The sequence below is a fragment of the Littorina saxatilis genome, linkage group LG3 (assembly GCF_037325665.1).
Source record: "Littorina saxatilis isolate snail1 linkage group LG3, US_GU_Lsax_2.0, whole genome shotgun sequence".
NCBI classification, from domain to species: domain Eukaryota; kingdom Metazoa; phylum Mollusca; class Gastropoda; order Littorinimorpha; family Littorinidae; genus Littorina; species Littorina saxatilis.
Genome location: NC_090247.1, coordinates 20,281,918 through 20,309,012, shown reverse-complemented (window position 1 = coordinate 20,309,012; position 27,095 = coordinate 20,281,918). Strand labels below are relative to the sequence as shown.

At 40.1% G+C, this 27,095-nt stretch overlaps 1 protein-coding gene across 1 annotated transcript; it reads left to right on the top strand.

The window, feature by feature from the left end:
• Positions 1–345: 345 nt before the first annotated feature.
• LOC138961833 (X-linked retinitis pigmentosa GTPase regulator-like) lies at positions 346–26,655 on the top strand. The gene is made up of 19 exons (XM_070333505.1): positions 346–376; positions 1,671–1,796; positions 2,398–2,490; positions 2,842–2,904; positions 3,180–3,332; positions 3,986–4,135; positions 4,651–4,806; positions 5,103–5,255; positions 5,698–5,822; positions 7,630–7,821; positions 8,145–8,301; positions 9,472–9,527; positions 13,698–13,754; positions 16,165–16,461; positions 19,644–19,758; positions 20,139–20,321; positions 21,396–21,508; positions 22,095–22,244; positions 22,791–26,655. The coding sequence occupies exons 1-19, from the start codon at positions 346–348 to the stop codon at positions 22,812–22,814; spliced, it is 2,394 nt and encodes a 797-aa protein (XP_070189606.1). The 3' UTR covers positions 22,815–26,655.
• The last annotated feature ends 440 nt before the right edge of the window (positions 26,656–27,095 follow it).

The following is a 27,095-nucleotide window of genomic DNA, read 5'->3' as shown; positions in this document are numbered from 1 at the left end:
TTTTAAGCCCATATTTTTTTAAGGCCTTAAGGAAATAAGGCCTTAATTTAGAAATAAGGCCTTATTTGTTGGATTTTTGACCCTTTGTGCCAAGGATACTTACACGTCACCTCAGTAAGTGCACGGTTGAAATATTGCCAGCCAACAGCAGGATTTGCTAATGCGAGGCTATTTCCTCCCCAAAAGCAATTTTCATAACGTTGAAAAAAATAATGCAAGGATATTGTGAAAGCCAGCAAACAGAAATACGAAACTAAAGAGTAAACAAACACCCACATGTTTTGCACCGGAAGTTTACAAGAACCTGTCATCCGGGCACTTTAGAAAGTTGTTTAGGATACCAACATGGCGGCCACCGACGACTCTGATATCCCAGGTAAGCGGTTCAGATGACATTATGTCTTTCCTGTTGAGCAAGCATAGGTTTGAGGGTTACGAAACGGTCTTGTCCATTGAGATGCAGCAAACGCGTCTCAGTTTATTCTCAGACTATTGGGTATGTGACTGCTAGCATGGCTTTGAATTGCGCGCGCTTACATTGTGTCTGTTGAAACAAGACTGATCCTGATCAAAATAGATGATATTAAAATACAGTTGGTTTCACCGGCATGCCCGTTGAATGGATATGAATCTGCATAAAAACAGCAACAGATAATACAAACAGCAAAATACATCGTTAGCTGCAAAATTGCTCGGTGACACTTGCTGATAGTGCATGGTAACGACAGATTCAACGATGGACACTTTTTCATAGTATCGTCTCCAATTATTTATAAAGATCTATCGCACTCTTTTTTGACACGAAAGGCTTATTATGTAAATCACAAGCACTCACAAAAAAAACCACCCCACACACCGTGACATTCTCTCTCTCTCTCTTTGTCTCTCTCTCTCTCTCTCTCTCTCTCTTTGTCTCTCTCTCTCTATCTTCTCTCTCTCTATCTTCTCTCCGCTCTCTTTCTCTCTCTCTCTCCTATGCTTATTCTGTTACCCTCGTAAAATAAATAAAGAATTCTCTCTCTCTCTCTCTCTCTCTCTCTCTCTCTCTCTCTCTCTCTCACCTAAAGTTCCCCTCTCTCACTCTCAGTGTTTTCGACTCTGAAAACCACATACATTACAATCAGCCTGCAGCACACTTGAGCAACCATGCACAACAAGAGTCAGTTGAACCTGCACCATAAGGTACATAATTAATACTTTGACCAGAACGAAAGTAACAATTCACCAACTGAATCAATTCACCCATTCAGTTGATAAAATTCACTGATTCAGAGCTAGCATTTGGGACTGGGAGAGCTGCCCCGTCATTCATGTTTATCTGTCAGATGCACACTTAATTCCAGGTTATTGATGTCATCTGGCACAGTTGATTCTAGGTTATTGGTGTTAGGCACAAAAAAAAAAGGTCTGTTTACGGTAACATAGGCCCAAAAAATAGGGTCGGTAGGTCGAGATTTTTTTTTTTTTTCAAAAAAACATATTTTTACGTTATTTTGCCAAAAAAACAAGATTTTTTTTTTTTTTTTTTTCCCAAATGCCAAAAAAAAGTCTAGGGTCGCGCGAAAAAACTAGGGTCGGTCGGGTTACCGTAAACAGACCTATTTTTTTTTTTGACCTTATCTTGATTCTAGGTTACTGTTGATGTCATCTGTCACACTTTATATTTTCAGAGAGTGGTGCTGTGTTTACATTTGGCAAGAGTAAGTTTGCTGAGAATTTGCCCAACAAGTTTTGGGTGAAAAATGACCGTGTATTGGAGGTGGCTTGTGGAGATGAACACACAGCTCTGGTTGCAGGTAGGATCATTATTCTCTTGGTTACGCTAGTCCTGCGTTAGCTTGTGTGTGTTTTTGTATCGATTCATGTGAGTGTGTTTGAGAGAGAGCATGTGATTTTGGATTTCCCTCTTTTGAAATGTTCAAGAGATCATTCTTGAGATACCCAGAGTTCATAATTAATGTTCGGGCTTAAAAAACAAAAAACAAAAAAACCATATAAATGTCCGTGTCACTCATGTGTAAGACTAAGAGAGATGCTTGTGACTGTGCATGGGACACATGTTTATGCATTTTATGTTGGGGAATGGATACAAAAAAGCATTTATATATATATTATATAGATTTGCTCTTTTTAGTTCTTGAATTTACACCTGTTGTGATTTTGAAGTGTTTTGTTCTCTTTCATGCAGATAAAGCTTCAAAACTATTGCTGCAAGTGTAACTAGAACTTTTAGAAGCAAAATGTCCCATATCTTATCCAAATATTGTGTATTGCATGTTTTGCAGAAATCATACAAGGCTGTGTTGCTTTGCTTATGAACATGAGTCCAATAAATAGTAGGACAATTTGTTGATTCATATTTTTTTACCGCTATAAAAATCAAGAACTAATTTGCAGAGAGTGGGAGGGTGTTCATGTTCGGGCCAAATGACTGGGGCCAGCTGGGGGTTGGAGCTCAGAAGATTGCCAACAGACCGACATGTATCAAAAGTGAGTGCTTTGACATTTGTAGCCAATCTTTTCCACAAACCTCACCTGAAGAAATACAGTTTTACTGGCAACAAATTAATTGAACAAGTGCTATTATAATAAATTTCTGTTTTATATAGACAGACAATAAAGTATTTGTTCTTATTGACTGCGGAACAGTGTTTCAGCAAAGTGTAAGGCCAAAAAGAAAAATATGTCTGTTTCCGGTAACATCGCCAACAAAAATCACTGTTTTTTTATTCTGTATTTTGGAACAGTCTATCTGTTTTTGGATTTTTTGTAATAATCGTTTGCAAGTTTGCATCTTTATATGGGCCGTTTCTGAACCTCTCTGTTTTCTTGCATTTGCAGCACTGAAACATGAAAAGTCAAAGATGGTGGCTTGTGGGCGATTGCATACGGTCGTTGCAACAGGTACGTGCAGAGGTCATGTGTGATTTTGTTGTTGTTGTTCATTGTGTGTTTTTTGTAATCTTTTGTGGTGTCTTTTGAAGCACACCTTGTGCAAAATATCAAGATCAGTAAATGTTCACCGGCTGAATATTTTCAGCTCCTAACTTGATACTGTTGTTTTTTTTTCTCCACTATTTTTTCAACACTTTCACGCATGATGTTGTAATAAATCTACTATTAGTACTGTATATCCAGAGTTACAGAGACTCACAGCATAAGGCATGTGATGCTTGCAGAGTCAGGCAATATCTACACGTTCGGTTCTAACTCGGAGGGACAGCTGGGCGCGGAGGGAGAAGATGGCCACCTCCCCCGACACGTCGCATCACTGGACCCCACGCCCTACCGAATGCTGGCCGCCGGCTGTGACCACTCCATTGCTCTCACTGGTCAGTCGTTAGTTGGCTACTTATAAGTTCAACATAATTCTGAACTATGTGGTAGTTTTGACATCAGCATCCGACAGAAAAAATTCATTCTGGTTCAAAGTTGCCTTTGCGACCACCTGAAAAAACGACCAACCCAGAATGATCACTTGAAAGGATCCCCGACTTTTATTTATTTATTTTGTATATATTATATATATAATTCACTTTCCTATATATATTGACCAGCTGTCTATAGCAACCGCTTTTGGTGGTCCCTTTGGTGATTATTATTGACAGGCTTGATAAATGGCTTGACAGGTGTGAGAAATGGTAGAGATCAGTTCTAGAAATTGTTTTTAACAAACAATGGTAAGTGATCAGTGTTCATTGTTGACAGTGAAAGGAGGCATGAATGAACAGTGGTCGGTTAAACTGACTAGAGAATCAAGATGGAGTAAACAGTGACATTTTTTTTATCTTGCAGATCTGGTGTTTGTATTATGATCATCTTTTGATTTTTATTGCCATTTGAAATATGCATGGTTTTTTTGCAATGAAGAAATAGATTATAGAAAGTTAGGGTTAGGCCGGTAACCCTAACTTACCATTGTTTTTATCACACACAAAACATGCTTGCAGTGTCAGATACCGTGTCTGTTTGTGTGTGTGTGCAGAGGACGCGCGAGTGTTTGTGTGGGGAGGCAATGGGGAGGGTCAGCTGGGTTTGGGGGAAGAGTTGGAGATACCTGTACCCAAACAGCTGGACATTGGTCAGTCGGTCACCTGTATTTCTTGTGGCTACTACCACAGCGCTCTTGTTACAGGTAAGTTTCATCGTTGTTGTTTAAAAAAAAGATGTTTATCTAGTTTTCTGTTTATTTTCTTAATTTGAGTCTGAAATTTGAGGAAACTTTGCTCTAACCCTAACATAAATTATGTTCTTCTCATCAATTTTAGATTAAGTTCCTTTTGGTTGAGGCATTTTTTATGGGGTAAAAAGATTGTTAATGATTCCTCTATCACAAAGACAAAGCTCATATTTATGATTAGCCAAACTTGCTCCAGATTGCTCGTTTCATAAACCAGCTGCAGTTAATTTATGCTTGTTCCGTAAACCAGCTGTAGTTAATTTATGAAACAGTTGTAGTACGCTTATCATATTTTGTGAATTTCCATGAAAAAAACCACCACAGAAAAAGATTGTGAGCTTAAGCTTCCTCTTGTATTTTTGAGAAACTTATTCTGTCAGTGTGAATTGCAGCAGGCAGCTTTAGAACTCTGGTGTTATCATGTGTTGTATTTTCTAGATTTTTCAGATGAATTTGTTTCCTGTTAACAGAGAATGGAGAGCTGTATACGTTCGGTGAAAGCGACGCAGGGAAGCTGGGTCTGGGGGAAAATCCAGACGAACACAAAACACCTCAACACGTCATGTCCATAGCAGACAGAGTGAAAACTGTGTCGTGTGGGGGGTCACATACTGCCGCTGTCACAGGTAAACAAAACACCTCAACACGTCACAGGTAAACACAACACGTGTTCTCATGGTACAACACAATTTTCTGCAGTGGTTTTTGTGATGTTTGGAAAGGCACAATTACCCATGTGCATACATACATGTTGGCACACACACACACGTTCTATGAAACCAACATCGACATGAAATTATGGCAGAAAGTTATTGTAACTCTTTAGTTGTTACGAAATCATGTACACGTACTGGGTGATAATGTACAGGAGCTGTTCAGCATGCTTTTGAAATACTATTTTTGGTGTCTGTTTTGTTTTCAGAAAATGGACAGCTGTACACCTTTGGTGACGGTCCGAACGGTCAGTTGGGTCTGGGTGTGTCGGTGTTGGAGTCACAGTCCCCGTCACTGGTCAAACTGCCCTTCAAGGTGTCGCAGGTGTGCTGTGGGGAAAACTTCACCGCCATTGTCTCAGGTGGGCTAGGTTTTCTTTAATCCTGCAGCAGTTTTTCTCTAATCAAACAACTTTTAGTGAGAGTTTGTGGCATACATTGGAACACACCTTTTTAGACCTCAAACAATCTGGGGAAAAAACCAGGTCTTAGGAAAGGGGGAGTCTTAAAACAGAAGTAAATTTAGCCAGCTGATGAACACAATTTGAGAAAGCAAGCTAGTTTTTTTTTAAATGGGGGAGGGGTGTCTAGAGGGGTTTCACTGTATGCTAAACACATGTCAGGTTTAATTTCCTATGCTTATTTTGTGGTGAAGCATTTATTTTGTTAGTGACAAAGAATTTCAAGAACAAAGTTTGTCTCTGTGATTCGTCAGATCAGCAGAAGAAAATCAAGCGTACGGTCAACGCCAAGCTTTGCATGAGTTGGTATCGTATATCATTAAAAGCGTGTGCTGTCCACCAGAAAAAGGCCAGCTGTATACGTTTGGGGACGGTCGACATGGCAAGCTAGGGTTGGGCCAGGAGAGCTTCTCCAACCAGTTCACACCACAGAAAGTCGACAGGTTCCAAAAGTTCGTCGTCACCCAGGTCAGTTTCTTTCTGTTTTTGTGTGTGATGGAGAGTACTTTCTTTCTTTACGTTTTTGTTGTCGTCTCCATGAGAGAGGGTGGAAACCTGATGCCGTTGCTATGACTGAGAAGGGTTGAAACATGGTGTTTCTCATTTGACTGAGAAGGGTTGGGTGGGACAGCAGGGGCTTAGAGGGCAGAGCTATATACATGCATCAGGTGTTTTAAGAATAAACATTGGTGTCCAGGTGTATTTTGGGGAAGAGCCTTGACATGATATGTGCCTTCCAGTCGCCTCTGTTTTTCCATCCACAGGCAGGTACGCTTGAGCTGTGCAATCAAGCTATTTTTCCTGATTCAAAATGTCACATGTGTACATTTTTGTTCCTCCCCAAATCATAGAAAATCAGTTATTAACAAGTCGCGTGAGGCGAAAATACAATATTTAGTCAAGTAGCTGTCAAACTCACAGAATGAAACTGAACGCAATGCCATTTTACTCGTAGCAACGTCAGGCCACCGCTCATGGCAAAGGCAGTGAAATTGACAAGAAGAGCGGGGTAGTAGTTGCGCTAAGAAGGATAGCACGCTTTTCTGTACCTCTCTTTGTTTTAACTTTCTGAGCGTGTTTTTAATCCAAACATATCATATCTATATGTTTTTGGAATCAGGAACCGACAAGGAATAAGATGAAAGTATTTTTAAATTGATTTGGACAATTTAATTTTGATAATAATTTTTATATATTTAATTTTCAGAGCTTGTTTTTAATCCGAATATAACATATTTATATGTTTTTGGAATCAGCAAATGATGGAGAATAAGATAAACGTAAATTTGGATCGTTTTATAAATTTTTATTTTTTTTTTTACAATTTTCCGATTTTTAATGACCAAAGTCATTAATTAATTTTTAAGCCACCAAGCTGAAATGCAATACCGAACCCCGGGCTTCGTCGAAGATTACTTGACCAAAATTTGAACCAATTTGGTTGAAAAATGAGGGCGTGACAGTGCCGCCTCAACTTTCACGAAAAGCCGGATATGACGTCATCAAAGACATTTATCAAAAAAATGAAAAAAACGTTCGGGGATTTCATACCCAGGAACTCTCATGTCAAATTTCATAAAGATCGGTCCAGTAGTTTAGTCTGAATCGCTCTACACACACACACAGACACACAGACACACGCACATACACCACGACCCTCGTTTCGATTCCCCCTCGATGTTAAAATATTTAGTCAAAACTTGACTAAATATAAAAAGGAGGGAGTCTAAAAATGGAGTAAGTTTACAGAGGTTATAAACAGAAAATCTGAGAAAACGGGGTCTTGAAAGGGAGTTAGTATTCTTGTTCTTCTTCTGCGTTCGATATTCATGGCCGTCATATCCTCAGGATGGTGGGCGCCATAAAGTCTGCAGTTTGGCAGCAGGTCCCCAGAGATTGATGCCCTGGCTGGTGTCTTCTGGCCAGTAGTGTTTGCGTGCTGTCTCCGCAGAGAGTCTTAAATTGAGGGGTCTAAAAAGGGGGTTCTACTGGATCTGTGTGTTGTGTTGTGTTGTGTTGTGTTGTGTTGTGTGTGTGTGTGTGTGTGTGTTGTGTGTGTGTTGTGTTGTGTTGTGTTGTGTTGTGTGTGTGAGTGTGTGTGCACGTGAGAATGATCACAGCTTTGTCCTGTGCTGCAGGTGGCGTTGTGTTTGTGTGTGTGTTGTGGTGTGTGTGTGTGTGTGTGTTGCGTTGCGTTGTGTGTGTTGTGGTGTGTGTGTGTGTGTGTGAGTGTGTGTGCACGTGAGAATGATCACAGCTTTGTCCTGTGCTGCAGGTAGCATGTGGCGGGTGTCACATGATCGTGACGGCGGCCCCGAGACTGGAGAACGGCGATGTGGAGAGCGAGGACGAGGATGTGGAAGAACAGAGCAAGCTGGAGAAGACGCTGCTCAACGGCTCCCTGAGGGACAGCAACGAACTTGGTCTCAGTCGCACCTTTTCTGCCAGGGACAGGCGGAGACAGGCTGTGAGTTGAGGGCAGAGACAGATACACACATGCATGCATGCATTCATGCACCTGCGTGGCACACAGGCATGCATGCATGCATCTTCACGTGCACACAACACAACACAACACAACACAACACACACTTACACACATACAAACACACATTCTTTCTCTCTCTATCTTGCACACACTCACTCTCTCAATCTCTCTCTCACACACACACATGCACGCACACACACTTCTTTTCCATACCCCTTGGTGTAACCCTTAGTTTAGAATAGCCTGGTAACATCCGTGTACTAATTTAATTAAATTATGTGTTGTATGTTTTATGATACCAGAGCCCCCTACCGTTGCATCGCACGCTTCCAGCCCTCGGTTCCAAACAACTACCCTCTCTCAGCGCCACCATGCCAGCCATCAAGATCAAGTCAGACAAACCACTCGGCAACGAACCAGTCCCCAGGTTACAACGACTCGAACGAGCGAAAAAGATTGGTGAGTTTGAAGGGGAGAGGGAGAGAGAGAGGGAGTTTGGGGGATTTAGGGAAGAGAGAAAGAGAGAGTGAATATTGGTATTGTTCTTGGTATCATATTGTCCTGGAAGAAGTTCAGGTGTGAAGCAAGACTCCAATGACAGTACAGTGGAACCCCCCTTTTAAGACCTCCAACAATCTGAGAAAACCAGGTCTTATGGAGGTCAATTTACAGAGTTTATGAATAGAAAACCAGGTCTTATGGAGGTCAATTTACAGAGTTTATGAACAGAAAACCAGGTCTTATGGAGGTCAATTTACAGAGTTTATGAACAGAAAACCAGGTCTTATGGAGGTCAATTTACAGAGTTTATGAACAGAAAACCAGGTCTTATGGAGGTCAATTTACAGAGTTTATGAACAGAAAACCAGGTCTTATGGAGGTCAATTTACAGAGTTTATGAACAGAAAACCAGGTCTTATGGAGGTCAATTTACAGAGTTTATGAACAGAAAACCAGGTCTTATGGAGGTCAATTTACAGAGTTTATGAACAGAAAACCAGGTCTTATGGAGGTCAATTTACAGAGTTTATGAATAGAAAACCAGGTCTTATGGAGGTCAATTTACAGAGTTTATGAATAGAAAACCAGGTCTTATAGAGGTCAATTTACAGAGTTTATGAATAGAAAACCAGGTCTTATGGAGGTCAATTTACAGAGTTTATGAACAGAAAACCCCACCTTAACAGTAACAACACTACTAACAGTTCAGGCAGAATTTGTTTAACCACATAGCACCTAATGCTAAGGATAATGCTATACCTGTGAGTATTTGGTACATCTATGAGGTTGTTTTTGTGTGTTATGTCTTTCAGAACTTGCTGATCATTTCGCTGTGGATTGAAGCCAATCACTGACTTATTTTGAACATAACGCAGAGGCGTGTTGTATTTATGCAGCTGGTTTGTGTAACTTGCAGTCATGGTGTTTATCTGCAAGATGTCTGTAATGATTCCTTGCTTTGTGTTGCAGTCATGGTGTTTATCTGCAAGACGTCTGTAATGATTCCTTGCTTTGTGTTGCAGTCATGGTGTTTATCTGCAAGACGTCTGTAATGATTTCTTGCTTTGTGTTGCAGTCATGGTGTTTATCTGCAAGACGTCTGTAATGATTCCTTGCTTTGTGTTGCAGAAAAAGGGTCAGCAGGGGAGGATGAAGAGTCGGAAGAAGAAGAAAGCGATGAAGAGGTAATGTGGTGCACACGCTCTTTGCTCCAGTGGGCAGCATCTTCCACTTGAGGATAATAGAAGAATTGAGAAGAAGAACATAATATATCTATGGAAATATGGGCAATCCAAATGTGCACTATCTTTCTATTTATCCGTCTGATTCAGTTTCAATTACACTGGAATTTTATATTCTTTTTTGACAAAGCCAGCAGTGTAGGTGTTGAGACATTTTTGTGTTTCATCCTAGTTACATCTGTGGAAACAAGTCCTTTAAGGAAAACGACGTTAAACACCAAATAAAGAAAGTCCTTTAAGACCTCCCGCAACTGAGTAAACCAGGTCTTAATTAAGAAGAGGGAGTCTTATGAAATGGGGGTAAATTTACAGACGTTATGAACAAAAAGCTGGTCTTGAAGGGATGGTGTTGGGAGGGGGGGCACTGTAGACAGTCTTGTGTCTTGCTTTCAAACGCTTGAAGCACAAACATCAGAGATTGAACAGTCTAAAACTCAAGCACAAAGCAGTGGCCTCCCCTGAATCTGAAATGCCAAGCCCTGCACATAAGAAACGAAACAGGACCGGTAAAAGAAAAACATAATGTATCGATTGAATATTGGATTCCCTTCTTTGTAACATGTGACTAAAACTCATTTTTAGACGAATGGCCAAGACTACAAAAAGTGCATGTTTGTGTGCGTCCAAACGTAAAAATAAAAGGAATTCTAACCAAAGCAGACCTGCCTACTCTCCCGAAAAATTCGGGAGACTCCCGATTTATGTCTGTTACTTCCGACCTCCCGATTAGACTTTGAATTCTCCCGAATTCATCAATGAATCCTGTAAAAAAAAAAACGAAATTTGTTCCGTGTTGTACATGGTTTGGGCTTTTAGACGCCTGGGCTGAGTACAGCTTCTGGTGCCGCCAAGCGTTTTTGCTTCGGCTGTTATGATTGGTTTACTCAGATACAACGACCAATCGCTAAGCTTGACTTGCGAAGCTCTGTTGACGCGGATTGTCGCGATGGCGGGTAAAGAATCTGAGAAACGTCTGCATGAGACAGACGACGAATCGACAGCACCATTTGAGCATCAGCAGAAAGTGAAATCGAAGAAATACATGCAGAAGTGGAAAGACGAGTACTATAAGTTGGAAAACATTGCGGCGTCTGCCACCAGGATTTCTCGATATCCCACGGCGGTAGAAACGACATCACCAAGCACTGTGCCAGTTCAACCCACAAGGAGGCAGCCAAAGAGGGCATAAAGAACAGGCAGCTGAAACTGACTACCTGTTTCCAAAAGGCAACGGATTTTAAAAGACGGGTTACCAACGCCGAGGCCACATTCACGCAGTTACTGGCGGAGAACAACGTGCCTATAGCTTTTTCTGACAAGATTAACAAAGCAGTTGGGAAGGCCTTTCCCGATTCTGAAATCGCTGCAAGTAAGTTTTTTTTTTTTTCAATAGTTATTTTTTTTTTAACTTCTTCTTCCTCCTCGTACCTAGGAGTAAATAAAACACCATAAAACATGTTCAACATGCTGTCTTTTTCAAGCCATTGCTTAATACACTTGATGTAGATGTGATTACAACCAGAGACTATAGAGAATACAGAGACGCTTCATCCTTCTTTGCGCTGCGGTGCGAAAGTGAGACCGGCCAGCCAGCGCGCGGGAAAAGAGCCACTCCCTGCCGCACAAGGAAGTTCGCGTATAGCGGCTGCTGTCGGCTGTGTTTATATCACGTTTATATTAACATACTGTCTGTTCTGTCCGGCTGACAGTGCTGCAAAAAGTAACTGAACGAAAAAATATGTTTGTTTGTGAACATCCTTTTTAAATGACCATAAAAACACCGCAGAAAATGGTGTAGATTAAAATTAAATCAAATTTACTTAGGCGGCAATACCCGCTGCATCGCTGTAGTTATGCAAACATGATTCAAGTCAGTGTCTTTTCACGAACTAACCGTCGTTATTTTTGTGTGTTTTAGTCAAATACAAATACATACTGTATACATGGTCAAGCCTGAGAAAATATGTCAGGAATAAATCGTTAACGAAATAGTTCCCGGTCAAATCGGTAACTAAGGCATTTAGTCAACTTGGCGTCGTCCCAGCACCTCTAAAGTGAAATGGGTAGTCAATTGCACGGTGCAAAGAAATTATCATGTAAGGAAAACTGTAAAATACAGCAACTTAAACAACATTATTGTGACCTAGCTGACTTTAATTAAAGAATCTTGATCGATCGATGATTGTCTTATTTCTTATCGGTTGCTTCTTTCTTGTTCAGAAAGCTCTCTCTCTCTCTCTCTCTCTCTCTCTCTCTCTCTCTCTCTCTCTCTCTCTCTCTCTCTCTCTCTCTCTCTCTCTCTCTCTCTCTTTTTTTTTTTTCCTAGTCATAGTTATAGTAAAATAGTTTAGTCCCTCTTTAGGGCGAGGGCCAGATGCAAAAAAGCATATCTATGCTTATTCTTGTCACCCTTGAAAAATAAAGATTTGTCATTGTCATTGTCTCTCTCTCTCTCTCTCTCTCTCTCTCTCTCTCTCTCTCTCTCTCTCTCTCTCTCTCTCTCTCTCTCTCTCTCTCTCTCTCTCTCTCTCTCTCTCTCTCTCTCTGAGTCAGTTACACACACACACACACACACACACACACATACACACACGCACACACACACACATACACACACACATACGTGTATAAGGTCACAAATGAGGACTTGCTAATACACACATTCACACAACGGATAGTGCGTTTGTAGTGCACTTGCACTACAACGGCACTGGGCGCAGTGCCTTTGTAGTGCACTTGCACTACAACGGCACTGAGTGCAGTACTCGCTCCGGCATCGACGAATTTTACACTAAAAAAGGCACAAAATTTGACCTATTTCGTCGCCTATAGAGGACGGAAAGAATGTCATTTTGAACATTGTTATGACATTCTTTCCATCAAATTGAGGCATGTACTTTCAGGAAATATAGTTGAAAAAAATGGGGAATTTTTTGGCATCCCCATTTTTTTCAAATTCTCCATTTGTTACCAAGTGTGTACAGATTTTTTCCTCATTTGTATAGATGTACACGCACACACACACACACACACACACACACACACACACACACACACACACATGAATTGAGATGAATTAACGAGGTACGGACCGACTGGATGACACTTTGAACAGCATCGTCACAAGTATTCTAGTTTGAGAAGTTTTCGACTTTTGCGCTTGGGCGAAGTATAGAATCAATTGTTCAGTTGTCCTTCAAAACAAAATTAAGCCTGATGGTAATTAAACAACTGCGCAATCACATTGTTGAGCTTGTGTACAGTGTGTGTTTTCTCTGTTCTGGTAGAATACACGCAGTTCGACGCTACACTTTTTACTGATTTTCCGACATTTAACGAGAGAAAAAAACCAAAAAACAATCCTCACTTGCTCTCTTCCTCAGGAAATTTGAACATCCTGAAGCCTTTGGCATGTGAGTTTGAGCAATTGATGCCCAAAGACAATGCCCCGCTGTGTTTTCTTTTTGGTGCGGCCATGGTTGTGCTGCACGATATCGCTACTGCTGTGGAAAGGGAAAGTAGGTTTTTACATGTTTCCGCGTGGTGGCGCCACAGGGCTTCCTGTTTCAATTTTCAGCGCCGAATGAAGCGTCTCTGTGTACTCTACAGTCTCTGTTACAACTGCCAGACCAGTCATATGAGCTGTCTTCTCAAAGAAAACCAAGCTCTGTTATAGTTTTATTGTACTTTTCATAGCTTTTCAAAAAGGCATATCCCATTTCTTTGGTGTTAGGAAAGGCCTCAAAATACACTTTATAAATCCTTAAAACCATTTTCGGTCGGGGGGCTTCGCCCCCCTGAACCCCCCACCAGGGCGTTGCCCCTGGACCCCACCGGGGCCTTTGCGGCCCCTGGACCCCGGCCAGCTTTGGAGGATCTCCCTAATTTACCTTTGGGGGGGTAGGCAGGTCTGCCAAAGTGAATCGATACATAAATGTTTTTTGTAGTTTTGACCAAAATATGCCATTTCACCCATATCTTGACATTTATTGTTCTCCTTGACTGCTAGCATGGTCTCGGAGAACAATGACTGTCTTGTTCTTTGTAAAATGTCATAAATAATGGATAATAACTTTTGTTCAATAAACGTTGACATAAAGAATTTGTGAACAGGAGGAGGAGGCGCCCAAACCCAAAGTGTCGCCCAGAAAAGTTCCTCTCAAGCCATCGGTAAGTGCCGCAGGTGACTGCATGCTGCATAGCTTGCCCATTGGCTGCTTAATCCCAGAGGGCATCAGATAGGGTTAAAGCAAGGTTTAGGCTGCGTAGACATTTGCTTAGGTTTGTAGGCTGAAAATGATTTTAGTCTTCTAGGCTCATAAGATTTTTGCATGATTCAAAGTCAGTTGAGACTGCTTAGGCTAATTTGTAATAAATGGATTGCAAGATGTTTTTACCCTTTCGCGGCATGAAAGATTAAGCATGAAAGATTACGCATGAAAGATTACGCATGAAAGCGTGTGTCCTTGCATGCAGAGTGAGAGTGCGGTGTTGATGTGTTCAAAGCTTGTGGGTTTGGGTCACACAGACACAGCGTTGTGTGGTGTGGATGTGCAGCACAGTTTTTATAGCCATCGTAATGATCCCGATTTTAACATTTTTAGCCCCATACCCACCATATGGACTGAAGAATTGGGTTCCTACCATATATGTACTGAACAATTGATTACCACCATATGTACTGAACATTTGATTCCCAACATATAAGGAACAGTTGGTTCCCACCATATGTACTGAACATTTAACCGTAAGTCCTACTCCCCACCCCTCTTCCACCCCCATCATCTCCCAGTCAAACCCCTGTGACAATGTTTGCCCCGCCCCATCGTCTTGTATGTTCCTTGCCCTGTAGCTCAGTTGGTAGAGCACTGGACTTGTGATCGGAAGGTCGCAGGTTCGAATTCGGGCCGGGACGGACACGGGTCAACTTTATGTGCAGACCCAGAGACGGAAGCCATGTCCCACCCCCGTGTCATCACAATGGCACGTAAAAGACCTTGGTCATTCTGCCATAAGTGCAGGTGGTTGAATACACCTAAACACGCAGACACCTGGGTAGCGCGACTCCGTTGCTGCTAGCTTTCCACTGGGAGGAAGCGACCCGAATTTCCCAGCGATGGGACAATAAAGTAATGAAAATGAAATGAAAAATGAAATGTTGAAGGAATCGGCATTCCCTTCTCCCATGCTTATTGTTTCCTCTCCCACCCCACCTCTTTATCTTAAATTTGTGGTTTTCTGCATGAGCTATGCTGCATTCAGCTAAACCATAGTTTTTAACACAGCAAAATGTTACGATTTTCTGCAATTTCAATTAAAAAAAGAAGTTTTTATTTCATTTGAAGAAATAAGCTTTTCTCTTTTACTTTTCTTCTTAAAATGTTATCATGTCATAAAACATTTATTGCATTATTCAGCATGGAATGTAATTATGTGTCTGTGTGTTTCTATTGACATCAGACACTTGTATCTTTACTATGGGCTTAAATGCATGCATGAAGCTTTCCTAAAAAAAAAGAGGCCGTTTTGCATGTTATATGTACTGTACAAGAACGAGGGAATAGCTATATGTAAGTAGAAGAGTCTTTTCTGTATACATTACACATATAATTATTTGGTATGCTTTAGTTAATACATTGCTTGGTGTTTAATTATTTAGCATGAATGCATGTTCAAATATGTGGTAGGATTCCTGTACAACATTATAGAAAACTTGATGTCAAAGTGTGGGCAGATGCTATGGCATGCAACACATAAACAAGTAATGTCTATCATCCAACAAATCAGGGCACAGGGTGTTCAGACCCAGAAAATACACTTGTGTTGCTCTTTTTCCATTGCTTCAAAATATTACTCCCCGGAATGAAATATTTACCAAATCAGTGCTATAAGTTAGCTACTTTCCAGTAAGAATTTTGTGGCATGCATACACAATAGAAAAGACCTTACAAGGAACACTGAAGATTTAAAAAAAAAAAAAATTGCATCCTTTAGCCTCAGCGCTTTTGTCATTCATCCTGACAGGTTTAGATGGCATACTTAAATCCATTGATTGGAATCACAGGTGTTTCTTCTAAAACTGTTAGATGGGCATGTCCTTTACTATTTGAACTATTGATAAAGATTTGCCACAAAATTCTACACTTTCTGTATTCTTGGAGGAGCTATCAAGTATTACTAAACAGGAAAATACATGACTGATAAAAAAGACAGCTCTTTATTTCGGCAATATACCGTACTTTCAGCATGCTGGCTAGCAGAAAAAAAAGAAGGAAAGAACATTATGACTACATCACAAGAACGACTGAACAACTTGTATTATATAGCATAATAATGTTGAAGCAATTTGTTTTCATGGTCTTCAGTCAATTTTGGTTTTGATCTGATTTTGCTTTATCATACTGAACTTCACATAAAAGCATGAAGCATATTGAAGAAGTCCGGAATCCTGCAGTGGCTTTGAATCCGGTCTTGCAAACCACTGCTCATAGTGTAAATGCTTGTTAGCTCCTTTAAGCGTTAGTACCTGTAGTTTGCATGGCAGCATGTGTAGACTCGTGCCTGACCCTTCTTCCCTCAGGAGGCCAACGGGGACGTAACTCACGCGTCCCACCATGACAGCCACAAAGACGGAGAGTCGGCAGAGGAAGAAGAGGCGGAAAAAGAGGAAGGGGAAGGCCAGAGCAAGGTAGACAAACTCGAAAGCGATAAAGAATCTGACGCCGAATGGTCAGAGGTTGATGAGAAAGCGAACGATGCAGACTCCGAAACGGAGGATGAAAAAGAGGATGAGAAGAAGAGAGAGAAGGAGGAAGGGAAGAGAAAAGAGGAAGAAGAAGAGGAAGGCTCGGCAGTAGAAGAGGAGGCTATGGTAGACGTAAGCCTGAGTGTCACTGAGTGGAGTGTTAGACTACCCCCCCCCCCCCCCCCCACTTTTCCTTTGAGTGCCATGCCTCACTACTTAAACAATTTTTTGTTTAGCCTTCACAGCATAATTTCTTTGCTTTTTGTTTCACCCCCAACACCCTCTCCCCTCAGTCATTGTTGTGTGAGAATAGTTTGGGATTTTGGTCTGCATTCTGACACGCTTGATCGCACTTCAGCGCTGGGTGCACTGCTGATACGGTATGTGCTGTGTTGCTTTGCTTCTTAGGTGTGTGTTGCTGACTTTTCTTGTTTGCTTCTGTTTTTGCATGAAAAAAATACTGATTCCGATTTTAAAAAGCATTGTTTCTTACAGTTACAGGTTTGAAGTTTTATGTTGTGCAAATGCTTCCATCTTTATTTGTTGCCTCTGTGATATCTTCACCCCCTCTCCCCTTTTAACCTTCATCTCTTTTGAATAATAACTTGATGACTTCTACTGATTTTCTGCATGTCAGGGCTTTTCAAAAGACTATTTAATCACTTTTATAGCTTTTTTGATTTTCAGATTGTTTGCTCTAATTTTGTTTTGTGTGAATTACAAGTTACATGTATTATAAAAAGGGGCAAACTAAACTACAGAAACTACTTGTTAACCCATATGTCTGTGTCTGTACATAGACAAATTAGCCTGGACCGCCAACTCGTCACGTGACCCTTCGCGGTTACGACGCTCGACTTTCACAGGGGCGCTTAGCGTCCGGTTTGAAAGACAGTGAAAAGAAAGCACGCTCCAGTTATTTGTGATAATGGGAGGTGACAATGAATTGGATTTTCCAAAACTCCAAACTAAACTTTACAAAACTCATCGAAAAACATGTTCCATATGCACTTTAGCTGAGTTTATTTTAGCATTTTCAGCACTTACCTCGGCAACTTCGTCCATGTTTACAATCAACACCGGATATGACATCCCCCTGATTTCTGAAAGGCTAGTAAGCGTAGCTTCCTAAATGCGTGAGGCCGCTACCTCGTAATAGAGAGACAGAGCGGAGAGATAGCTAGTTGGCGGTCCAGGATAAATGGTCTATGGTCTGTATCAATTCTAGTCTTGAGTTTTTATTTGATCCTCAAGTTTACCAGCAAAAGTTTTTTGGTCCAGAATGAAATCTTTCAGAACTGGTTGATAGATCCATTGTCCCATACAATACACTTTTGCTCTTTGGTTTCTTTTTCTTTCCTTGCCCTTGCTTTCCATCAAACTTTAAGTTCGTTTGTCGTCTAGTACTTCATTGTCTTTCTGTAAAACATGTCTTTCTGTGTTATTTCTTACCTCTTAGTTTATCCTAATTTACATATAAAACACATTGGTTAACTGCACATTTAATTTAAGTTTTGAGTACTTTTTGATTCCATTATCTTGAAAGGTATTCGATCATGGCGGTCTACAATATGGTAAACCGTAAATGGAAAGGGGAGGAGGTGAGACAGGAGAGATGGTTTATTCGATTTGTGAATGTTATTTTGAGGGTGGGGGTGGAATGTTGTTTCAATGTTGAATTACTACTGCGTTGAGTTTTGAACAGTTTATTGTGTTACATTTTAAGATTGTTTTGAAAAGATAGAATTGATAATGTAATGGACTGGGCACTTTGTATAGCGTTTTAGATTCTATTTGGAAGTTTTTGTTTCATGCTTTCATATTTACCCAGAGTCCTTGAATTTATCACCTGATGTTGCACTGAAGGGGAGATGTAATTAGAATCACCTCTGACCTTTACTCTCAAACTTTCTCTCTTCACATGCACTAGCAATTGCAGTAAAAACACTGAAAAAACGGGAAGATATATTAATTTGGTGGGATAACAATCCAGAAGAATGCAAGTTATGTTGAGCTTAATAAATGACATTCTCATCAAAGTCTGTCTCTAAACTTGCTTTACATTTCCTGACTGTTTCTGTTTCTGGGCAGTTTTGGTTTTGAAACAATTTAACTTTAATGTCAGAATGACGCCTTTTGTCTCTTTCTTATTTTCCTTGCATATAAGTTCTGTTTCTGCTTGATTTTCTTGTACAGTAGTATTTCCCCCTGTTTTGAGGTTATTTTTATTGTAAAAAAGATTTTATGTTGCTCAGCGACATGATGCAGTTAGTGTACCACATTATATTAAGGGTATATTTTTTTTGGTGGAAATAAAAAAAATTTAAAAAAGCTCATTATCTCAGGACCTGTCAGAGTTGTCATGGGATGAGACCAACCCTTCACTTGGACCCAAGGAAACACCCCAAAATCGGGCGGGGACGTAGCTCAGTTGGTAGCGCGCTGGCGTTGTAGCCAGTTGGTCGCTATCAGCGTGAGTTCGATCCCTACGTTCGGCGAGAGATTTATTTCTCGGAGTGAACTTTCTGCAGACTCTCTTTTGTGTCCGAACACCCCCGTGTGCACACATGCGCACGAAAAATATCCCACGTTCACAGCGAAAGTCTCAGGGCTTGGAAAACATGAAGACACACATGCATCATCTCTCGTCTCTGATTATCATGATCGTATTTCGATACTTTGATACCAATGCTGGTGTGTCGAAGAAGACGGCCACAGCGGGCTTGTTCGAATCAAAGTATCACACCATATCTTCAGCGTATTACCAATACCTGTCCCAATATAGACCAGTTGGTCTCGGAGGACGTTAAACCCTAATAGTCACTGAGTCAGTCACCCCCAAATCAACAGCCTGGGTACTTCCTGTTCATAGTGGCAATTTTTCAGATGAATTAATTTTGTAAAAGCCAGTAGTGGCTTTAAACAAATTTTATTGACCAAAGCAAGCATCCAGGGAGTTGATTTGGGGTATGTGACCAAGTGGAGGTTTGGTCTTATTCCACGTGAAAGCCTGACTCCAGATCTGAGACTTTGAGCCACGTAAAGAACGGTACCCTTAAGTACTTTCAAGAATGACTTTGACCCTACTTGTCGACCACTGACTTTTTCGCACAAGTGTGTGTACTTAAATGTGTGTACTTAAGTATGTGTACTTGAGTGTGTATGCTTAAGTTTGAACTTAAGTGGTGTATGTACTTAAGTGTTTATGCTTAAGTTTGTACTTAAGTGTGTGTACTTAAGTGTGAATGCTTAAGTTTGTACTTAAGTATGTGTTCTTAAGTGTGTGTACTTACCTGCTGTCACTTGTGCTGCAGCTGAAGAAAATGCCGAAGCCGTTACCAGAGAAACTCAAGGAGGACAAAGAGGATGAAGACGAGGAAGATGAGGAAGATGTAGAGGAAGACAAGAAGAAGGACAAGAAAAAGATAGGTGAGGGTCGTCAGAGTTGGCCGATTATTTTGTGACTGTAGAAATACTCGTCTAATAGTCACTATTTCTATTTCAATTTCAAGAAAAGGGGAATGGAGGCTGAAATTTACATTCTGAGCAAGAAAATTAAAATCATTTTTGCAGTGACCCAGTCATCACTGAGTAATGCAAAACTAAAATGAATACAATACATGTTGTATTTTTTGCTGAAATTTGTTGGAATAGGAATACAAAGTATAAAGGTCCATTAGAGAAAAGCAGTGAGAAACAGCAAATTACCTATCAACAGATCAAAAAGGTTTTTGTTTGTGTGTGTAAAGTGTTCTTTGTTTTGTATCTTTATGTGTACATGTTCAGATTGTATTTTCGTTGCGTAACAGACAAAAAGAAAGACGAAGAAGACGACGAAGGAGAGGAGAAGAAGAAAGACAAGAAGAAGGACAAGAAAGACAAGGACAAAAAGGACAAGAAAAAGAAAGGCAAGAAGGGCGAGGAAGATGAAGAAGACGTGAAGGAAGATGAGGACGAGGATGAAGAGAAGGAAGAGAAAGGCAAAAAGAAAGGTGAGACATGTTGGGTTAAAGATACCGTCCTTCTCATGCAAACCATCATGTAAATAATCATGTAAACCATCATGTAAACCATCATGTAAATAATCATGTAAACCATCATGTAAACCATCATGTAAACCATCATGCAAACCATCATGTAAATAATCATGTAAATAATCATGTGAACATTCATGTAAACCATCATGTAAACCATCATGTAAACATTCATGTAAACATTCATGTAAACCATCATGTAAACCATCATGTAAACCATCATGTAAATAATCATGTAAACCATCACGTAAACATTCATGTAAACCATCATGTAAATAATCATGTAAACCATCATGTAAACATTCATGTAAACCATCATGACTCATGTAAACCATCTTTAAACCATCATGTAAACCATCATGTAAACCATCTTGTAAACCATCATGTAAACATGTAAACAATCATATAACCAATCAAAAATCCATGAGCAGTGTTGTTCCCAGGCTTTGATGACAATAGATTGGTCGGACATGCATTGAATATATATATGAATAGGTCCAAATCTCCTGGCTATGACCTCCTGCGTGTCAAAACTATCAGACGGTCGAGCGGCCAGGGGTCAGATTGTAAAGTATGCACCGAAGACCGAGGCCTGAGAAGAAGACTGGATGAGCTAAGACATCCTTCCACATGGATACATAGCAAAATTCAACAGCCTGGCTGCCTTTTGTGCTGTATTGTAGCCTTTTTCTTCGGTGACCCAAACTTTGAATCGTCATATCAATTTTCTCTGAGAAGAAAGAGAGCTTTAGGTCACACAAATAATTTGTGGAGAAATAAATGTGTCTCTTCCATGTCAGGTTCTAGAAACAACATAAAGAACTTGATAATTGTGAACTCTTTTCTCAGTCATGGGGCCACAGGGTTTCAGGGAAAGACAAGAAGAAGGACAAAGACAAGGATGATGTCGTTCCAATGGGATGATTAGGAGTAACTGTTTTCAGTAACCCTACAATACTGGCAGCCACACACTATCTGTGGGAGAGTTTTTCAATACCGGACAGCCCTGGATAGCAATGTTTGTTGTTTCAGGGAAAGATAAGAAGAAGGGCAAAGAAGACAAGAAGAAGAAGAAAGGAAAGAAAGACAAGGACGAAGAAGACGATGAGGACGAAAAAGAGGAGGAGGAAGTAGAGGACACAAAGGTCAGTTACCGGTACACTTTCTGCAAATATTGATTTCACATCATGAACAAAATGTTACCCGATGAATGTGATGAAGATTAGAGAGACTTGTGTGAAAGTCAAAGCAGGGGAGGGTGGGTTTCTTCATTGAATATTGCTTTTGAGAATAGAAATAGAACTTCAGATCATTTACCCTTATAATTAAACTAAAAAAAAAGTATTTACATCATGAACAAATTGTTACCCGATGAAAATTGTGAAGGGAAGACTTGTGGGGTAATGAAAGTCAAAGCAGAAATGAAATGTTTTATTCCAAATAAAAGGATAAAGCTAGATGTTTGGGATGGGGGTGGGAGTCGGGGTGAGGATGGAGGGGGGGGGGGGTTGGTTTTGTCATTGAAGATTGCTATTGGGATTAGAAATAGAACTTCAGATCATTTGCCTTTAAAAAGTTAACCAAAAAAACAGGTATTTAATCAGGCAAGTTGCTTTTTGCCAAACGAATGTCAGAATGAATGAACATGTAGTGTTAGTTCAATTTGGCAGTAGAGAATAATTTAGAAGAGAAATTTTTTTAACTTGTTTGAAATTTGGTTTTGTTTTTCAGAGTAAAAAGAAGGACAAAGAGAAAGACAAAAAGAAAAAGAAGAAAAAGGGCGACAAAGACGAAGAAGAAGAGGAGGAGGAGGAGGAGACAGAGAAGAAGGAAAAAGAAGAAGAGAAAGAAAAGAAGGAAGAACCAGCACCAAAGAAAAAGGTAAGTTTTTGTGTATCTCCAAAACTGCCAAGCTAAGAAGAAGCATTCTTGATTTAAGCAAATCATTAGTAGCCCCAAATCTCAAATTCAGCTTATCTTTCCCTTATTTGAACCAGCACAATTAGCTTATTTCAAGTTGACTTTATCCAATACCTGTAAACATAAATAGTTTTTTTCCTGGGTAATGTGCAAGAAAGACATATGCAATTATATTTAACACTTTCTACCCCACCTATGTTGACCAAGTTTTTTTTTAGCCGAAACCAGCTGTGCTGCAGCAGGTCACTCAGAATTGTAGTAACTGTGTAGTACCTGTGTATTAACACGCTGGAATGCAGGTGTTAGATCGACGTTACAGGCAGCGACTGAAGCTTAACAGTCTGAGCGGATATATCCGTACCTGGGAGACTATGAGTTAAATGTTCGATAGAACTTTACATGACTGAGACAAAGTGACTGCAGAAGCTTTGTCTTGGCTGAGTATGAGTTATCTTGGGCATTACTCTTTGTGACGTATACTAATTAATTGTTTTTGTTTTTTTCCAGTCACGATTTTGTACAGTGTTATGATGAGGGTTTGGACCATTCAGGCAGCTGTACTTAATCTTCAGACACTACTGGTACCCCACGTCATGTTGGTGACCTTTCACCACAAGCATCTACTGGCTGGGAGTTTCAGTATTCACTCCTTCAAAGTCATCTTATTTATCACCGTGATTGTATTGAGGGTGGTTAAGCGTGAGATTACTTCCCTTTATGTTCACTCACTAGGGCTTGAAGTGGAAAACTGTGCAGTTTTGTCTCCAGAAGAGACACAGGCATGTTTGTGGGAGCTCAGTCACTGTCATAAAAAAGCCTCAACAGAGCTATATGACAAAAGTATATGAGATATTTGATAGGCCAGTTTTATACAGTGTAACTGCAACTCCCCCCACCCCTCTTATTTTAAAAACCTGAAACAAATCTGAGAAAATAAGGTCTTAAAAGGAAGAGTCTTGAAAAAGTTGTGCAATTTACACAGTTTATGAGAAAATCATCTGCACAAAACATTTTTCAAGAAAAAGCCAAGGGGGGGGGGGGGGGGGGGGGGGTGGGGGGGAATGGTTGTTCCACTGTACCTCTTCTTTCCACTGTCTAATACAAGAATTGTCATTGTCATTGTCCTGTTAGTCTAATGTACACTTGTTAAGACACTGACTGCGCACTCATCAAATTCATGCAAGCAACTGCCTGCAGAGAAAATTAATATCAGTAAGCAGGACTGCCTGCAGAGAGGCGAGGCAAGTCTGAGGAGATTTTTCCCACATAATAATAATAATAATAATAATAATAATAATAATAATAATACGAGAATTTATATCGCGCACATATTTCACCACAAGGCGACTCAAAATATGAGAGAGCCCTGAAATGCAGCCGCTCGGCGCAGAAGGGACAGCACTCTATATTTCGGGGGAAGCATGCTGGGTATTTTCGTGTTTCTATAATCCACCGAACTCTGACATGGATTACAGGATCTTTTCCGTGCCCACTTGGTCTTGTGCTTGCGTGTACACACGAAGGGGGTTAAGTCACTAGCAGGTCTGCACATAAGTTGACCTGGGAGATCGGAAAAATCTCCACTTTTAATCCACCAGGCGGCAGCGATCACTATTCGAACACACGACCTTCTGATTAGGAGGCCGACGTCTTACCACCACGCCACTGCGCCCGTCATTGATCTCTTCTTCTCTGTGTTTGGTCGTTGTTTGAGCTTCTTTGTATGAGGCGATTTTGAACAGCGAATCACCGTCAATCACTTTCCTGATTGTGTTTGCCGATCTCTGCACATAGGCGTCTGAAGTCTGAAGATGTTTTTCTGTACCACGGCTGCGCTTGAAATTGTGTGCTAAAAAAACCAAATTGCACAGAACAGCAAAGACAACGAAATACTGTACCATGGTTATCAGAATATTTGAATATACAGAGAGTTTGAGGCATAGATTTGACAGCATTTGAGGTATGAGTCGTGCAACATACTTTTGACTTGGTGAGACCTGTTCAGCTTTTGAAACTCAACAAGGTCAAATCTATGCAAATATCAAATAGTATTTTTTGACGAAATGAGAAAAACATAACAGGTTATTGTGCTTACAACTCTATCATCATGTTCACATTTTCCTTAAATTCCATACCGTCTTGAGTTGAGTTCCCACACAGCTGGGTGCCAGGCCCCTGTCTGTTCAAAACTTTGACATTTTAAAATTAAGAATGACAGAATGAATCTCTATAGAATGTATGCTTCTCACCACCCCTTTGCTCTACTCAACTTTTGTGAAAACTCATTTTTTGAAAACATCTAATGGACCCCCTTTTTACCTGTGTACCGTAGCAAATGGTTAAACATGCGGAAGTATGCAAGTGAATCAAGTGGATGATTGTGGTTGCAGAAGTTATCGGACAGCAGTGTTTTTTTGCCGCAGTAGTTGACTATGGGAGTATACCAACATTCACCCTTCCAGGGCACACTTCCCATTCACAATTACTTCTTTGTTTAACTAAGGAAAGAAGACTTGTGCAGATGATTTGATGATGTTAGATTTTGTTTGGTTCAGTGTTTTGAGCTCAGTTGTTTGATGGCTTCTTCTTGAAGAAAAATACCTCAGTTTGTTTGACTGTTTACCTTGTTGTCAAAATGGGGATATCATTCTGTGCTTGTGATTACCAGATTGGCTATTTGATGTACCCGGCCTTCATTGAATCAGGAATTCCCTGTGTCTTGTGAATTGCTGTGGAACTGGCTGTTGCTGAAATGGGAAGTTTCTGTGAAATCTGATCCGGGTTTAAAAAACCTGGTACTGGAGAGGGAATACATGTGTTCATGCTTTGTAACTGGGTGTGTGCAGGGCTTATTTTAGTTAATTTTTTTTAAAAATAAATCTGAATAGCCAATGTTTTGTACTTTGTGATTGTTTTTATGTGGGCTGTTATTGACATTAACTTAATTGAGAACTGATTGAGACTGTGGTTGGGCTTCTTAGATCAATGTGTAGTATTCACTGTCATGACAGGACTGGTATTAAGTAAGAAGCATAAGAAAAACAGAGAGGCATGGGTGATCAGTTCATACAACATTTAAAGTCTTGAGCTTTGCTTTCAGGAAAGAACATGAAAGTTAAATCTGCCATTACTTTTATTGTGGTCTTTCCGTGGCTCTGTTTTTGATAAGACAGGTTGTACTTTCTGTTAATCTTTCATGCTTATTTCGAATATATTCTGGGCTTCATAAAAAGATAATACCATAAAAGATGTAGTACATGTACTGAACGTAAGTCACTTCTTTTTGGCTCACGTAAGTGTAGCCTATGCGATCGTAACTTTGTCTGTCTGTGCGTTTGTGCGTGTGTGTGTGTGTGTGTGTTTGTTTGTGCGTGTGTATGTCTGTGGTAGAAACTTTAACATTTCGTCATTTGAAGACGTCACATTATGACGTAAGAGGGTTAGACGTCACGCGAAGGAATTACTGAAAGTCTCGGTCATTGTTATTTTGAGCGGGCCGAGACTAGTTGGCAGTAGTCTCCCTGTAAGTAGGCTACATGCAGACAGACAGATCTAGATCTAGTGTCTCGCTTTCTTGCACAGTGTCACCTATGCTTACTGTGTGTGTGTGTGTGTATGTGTGACGGAGTGATTGAGTTTGTGTTACTGTTTGTCGATTTCTTACGTGAGCCTTGAAGGCTTCGCCTCTTGTTTTCATATAAACTTTCCTGTATGAATAGTTATTGTCACTAGAACAGTGTTGTGTCAGTTCTTGGGTTGTATATGGCAATTTTGCTTATTTGTTATGAATTTATCTACAATACAAAACAAGACGAGTTATTGTCACTAGAACAGTGTTGTGTCAGTTCTTGGGTTGTATATGGCAATTTTGCTTATTTGTTATGAATTTATCTTCAATACAAAACAAGACGAGTTCTAAGGTCAAGTCATTCAAATTCCGTCCAATACCTGTTCTATTTACAGAGATCTCTACCTTGTACATCGTCATACTGTATCCATTTTTAAATGCGTCCATCATGGCAACTTGTGGTTTATGGTACAAACACTCAATTGTTCAGTGTTATCCATTGCTGAGCTGTGATATTTATCTTGAATGCCTTTTTTTTTCAAACTCTGCAGGAGACTCAGTTGTATACATGTACTTTGCTTTGTGTTGAAAAATGTGAAATACATTTATCTATGTTGAACATGAAATAGTGTGTAAGGGGAGTGACCGGAAACTAAATCTGTGAAATTAAAAATATTTATCAACTTTTGAAGATTTGGTTCTGGTACAGGAAAGGAAACCCTCATTTTCTTGATCTTTAAGGAAATGCGTTGGTGGTCAAAAACTGGGAGGGGGTTGTTAAAATGTTTCTGTGTGTGGGAAGAGGAGGGGGGGGGGGGGGGGGATGGGGTTGGGCATTTTCGAAAGGAGGAAGGAGAATTTACATTTTGTTCACATTAAGTTTTATCAGAAGAGAATGACAGTCTGCTTGGAATATGTCATGTTTTGTGGAGAGCACAAGAAAAACTACAACACCCGAAGTTATGATACTAACATTCCCTCTGTGCTATTTACTATTGTTCAGTCTGATGTTGTGTTTGAAGGTATGTATCAACCTACGTTTTTATTTATTAAATAGTTACTTAAAATTCATTTGATAGAGTTGTATGCCACTTAACTTTAGTTTTGTTTAAAAATATTTTTTTAAGTGTATTGTACTTTTCTTTATGTATTTTAATGTATAAATTTATTATTGTTATGTTATTTTACTTGAAAAGGTTATGCTTGGCATCAAGTGTTTAAATTTTAAGCAGGTATATTTTTTA

Coding starts and splice junctions, on each gene's coding strand:
- LOC138961833 (XM_070333505.1), top strand. CDS start 346: ATGGCGGCCACCGACGACTCTGATATCCCAG. Junction 377..1,670: donor CGACGACTCTGATATCCCAG/GTAAGCGGTTCA, acceptor TTATATTTTCAG/AGAGTGGTGCTGTGTTTACA. Junction 8,302..9,471: donor CGAACGAGCGAAAAAGATTG/GTGAGTTTGAAG, acceptor TTTGTGTTGCAG/AAAAAGGGTCAGCAGGGGAG.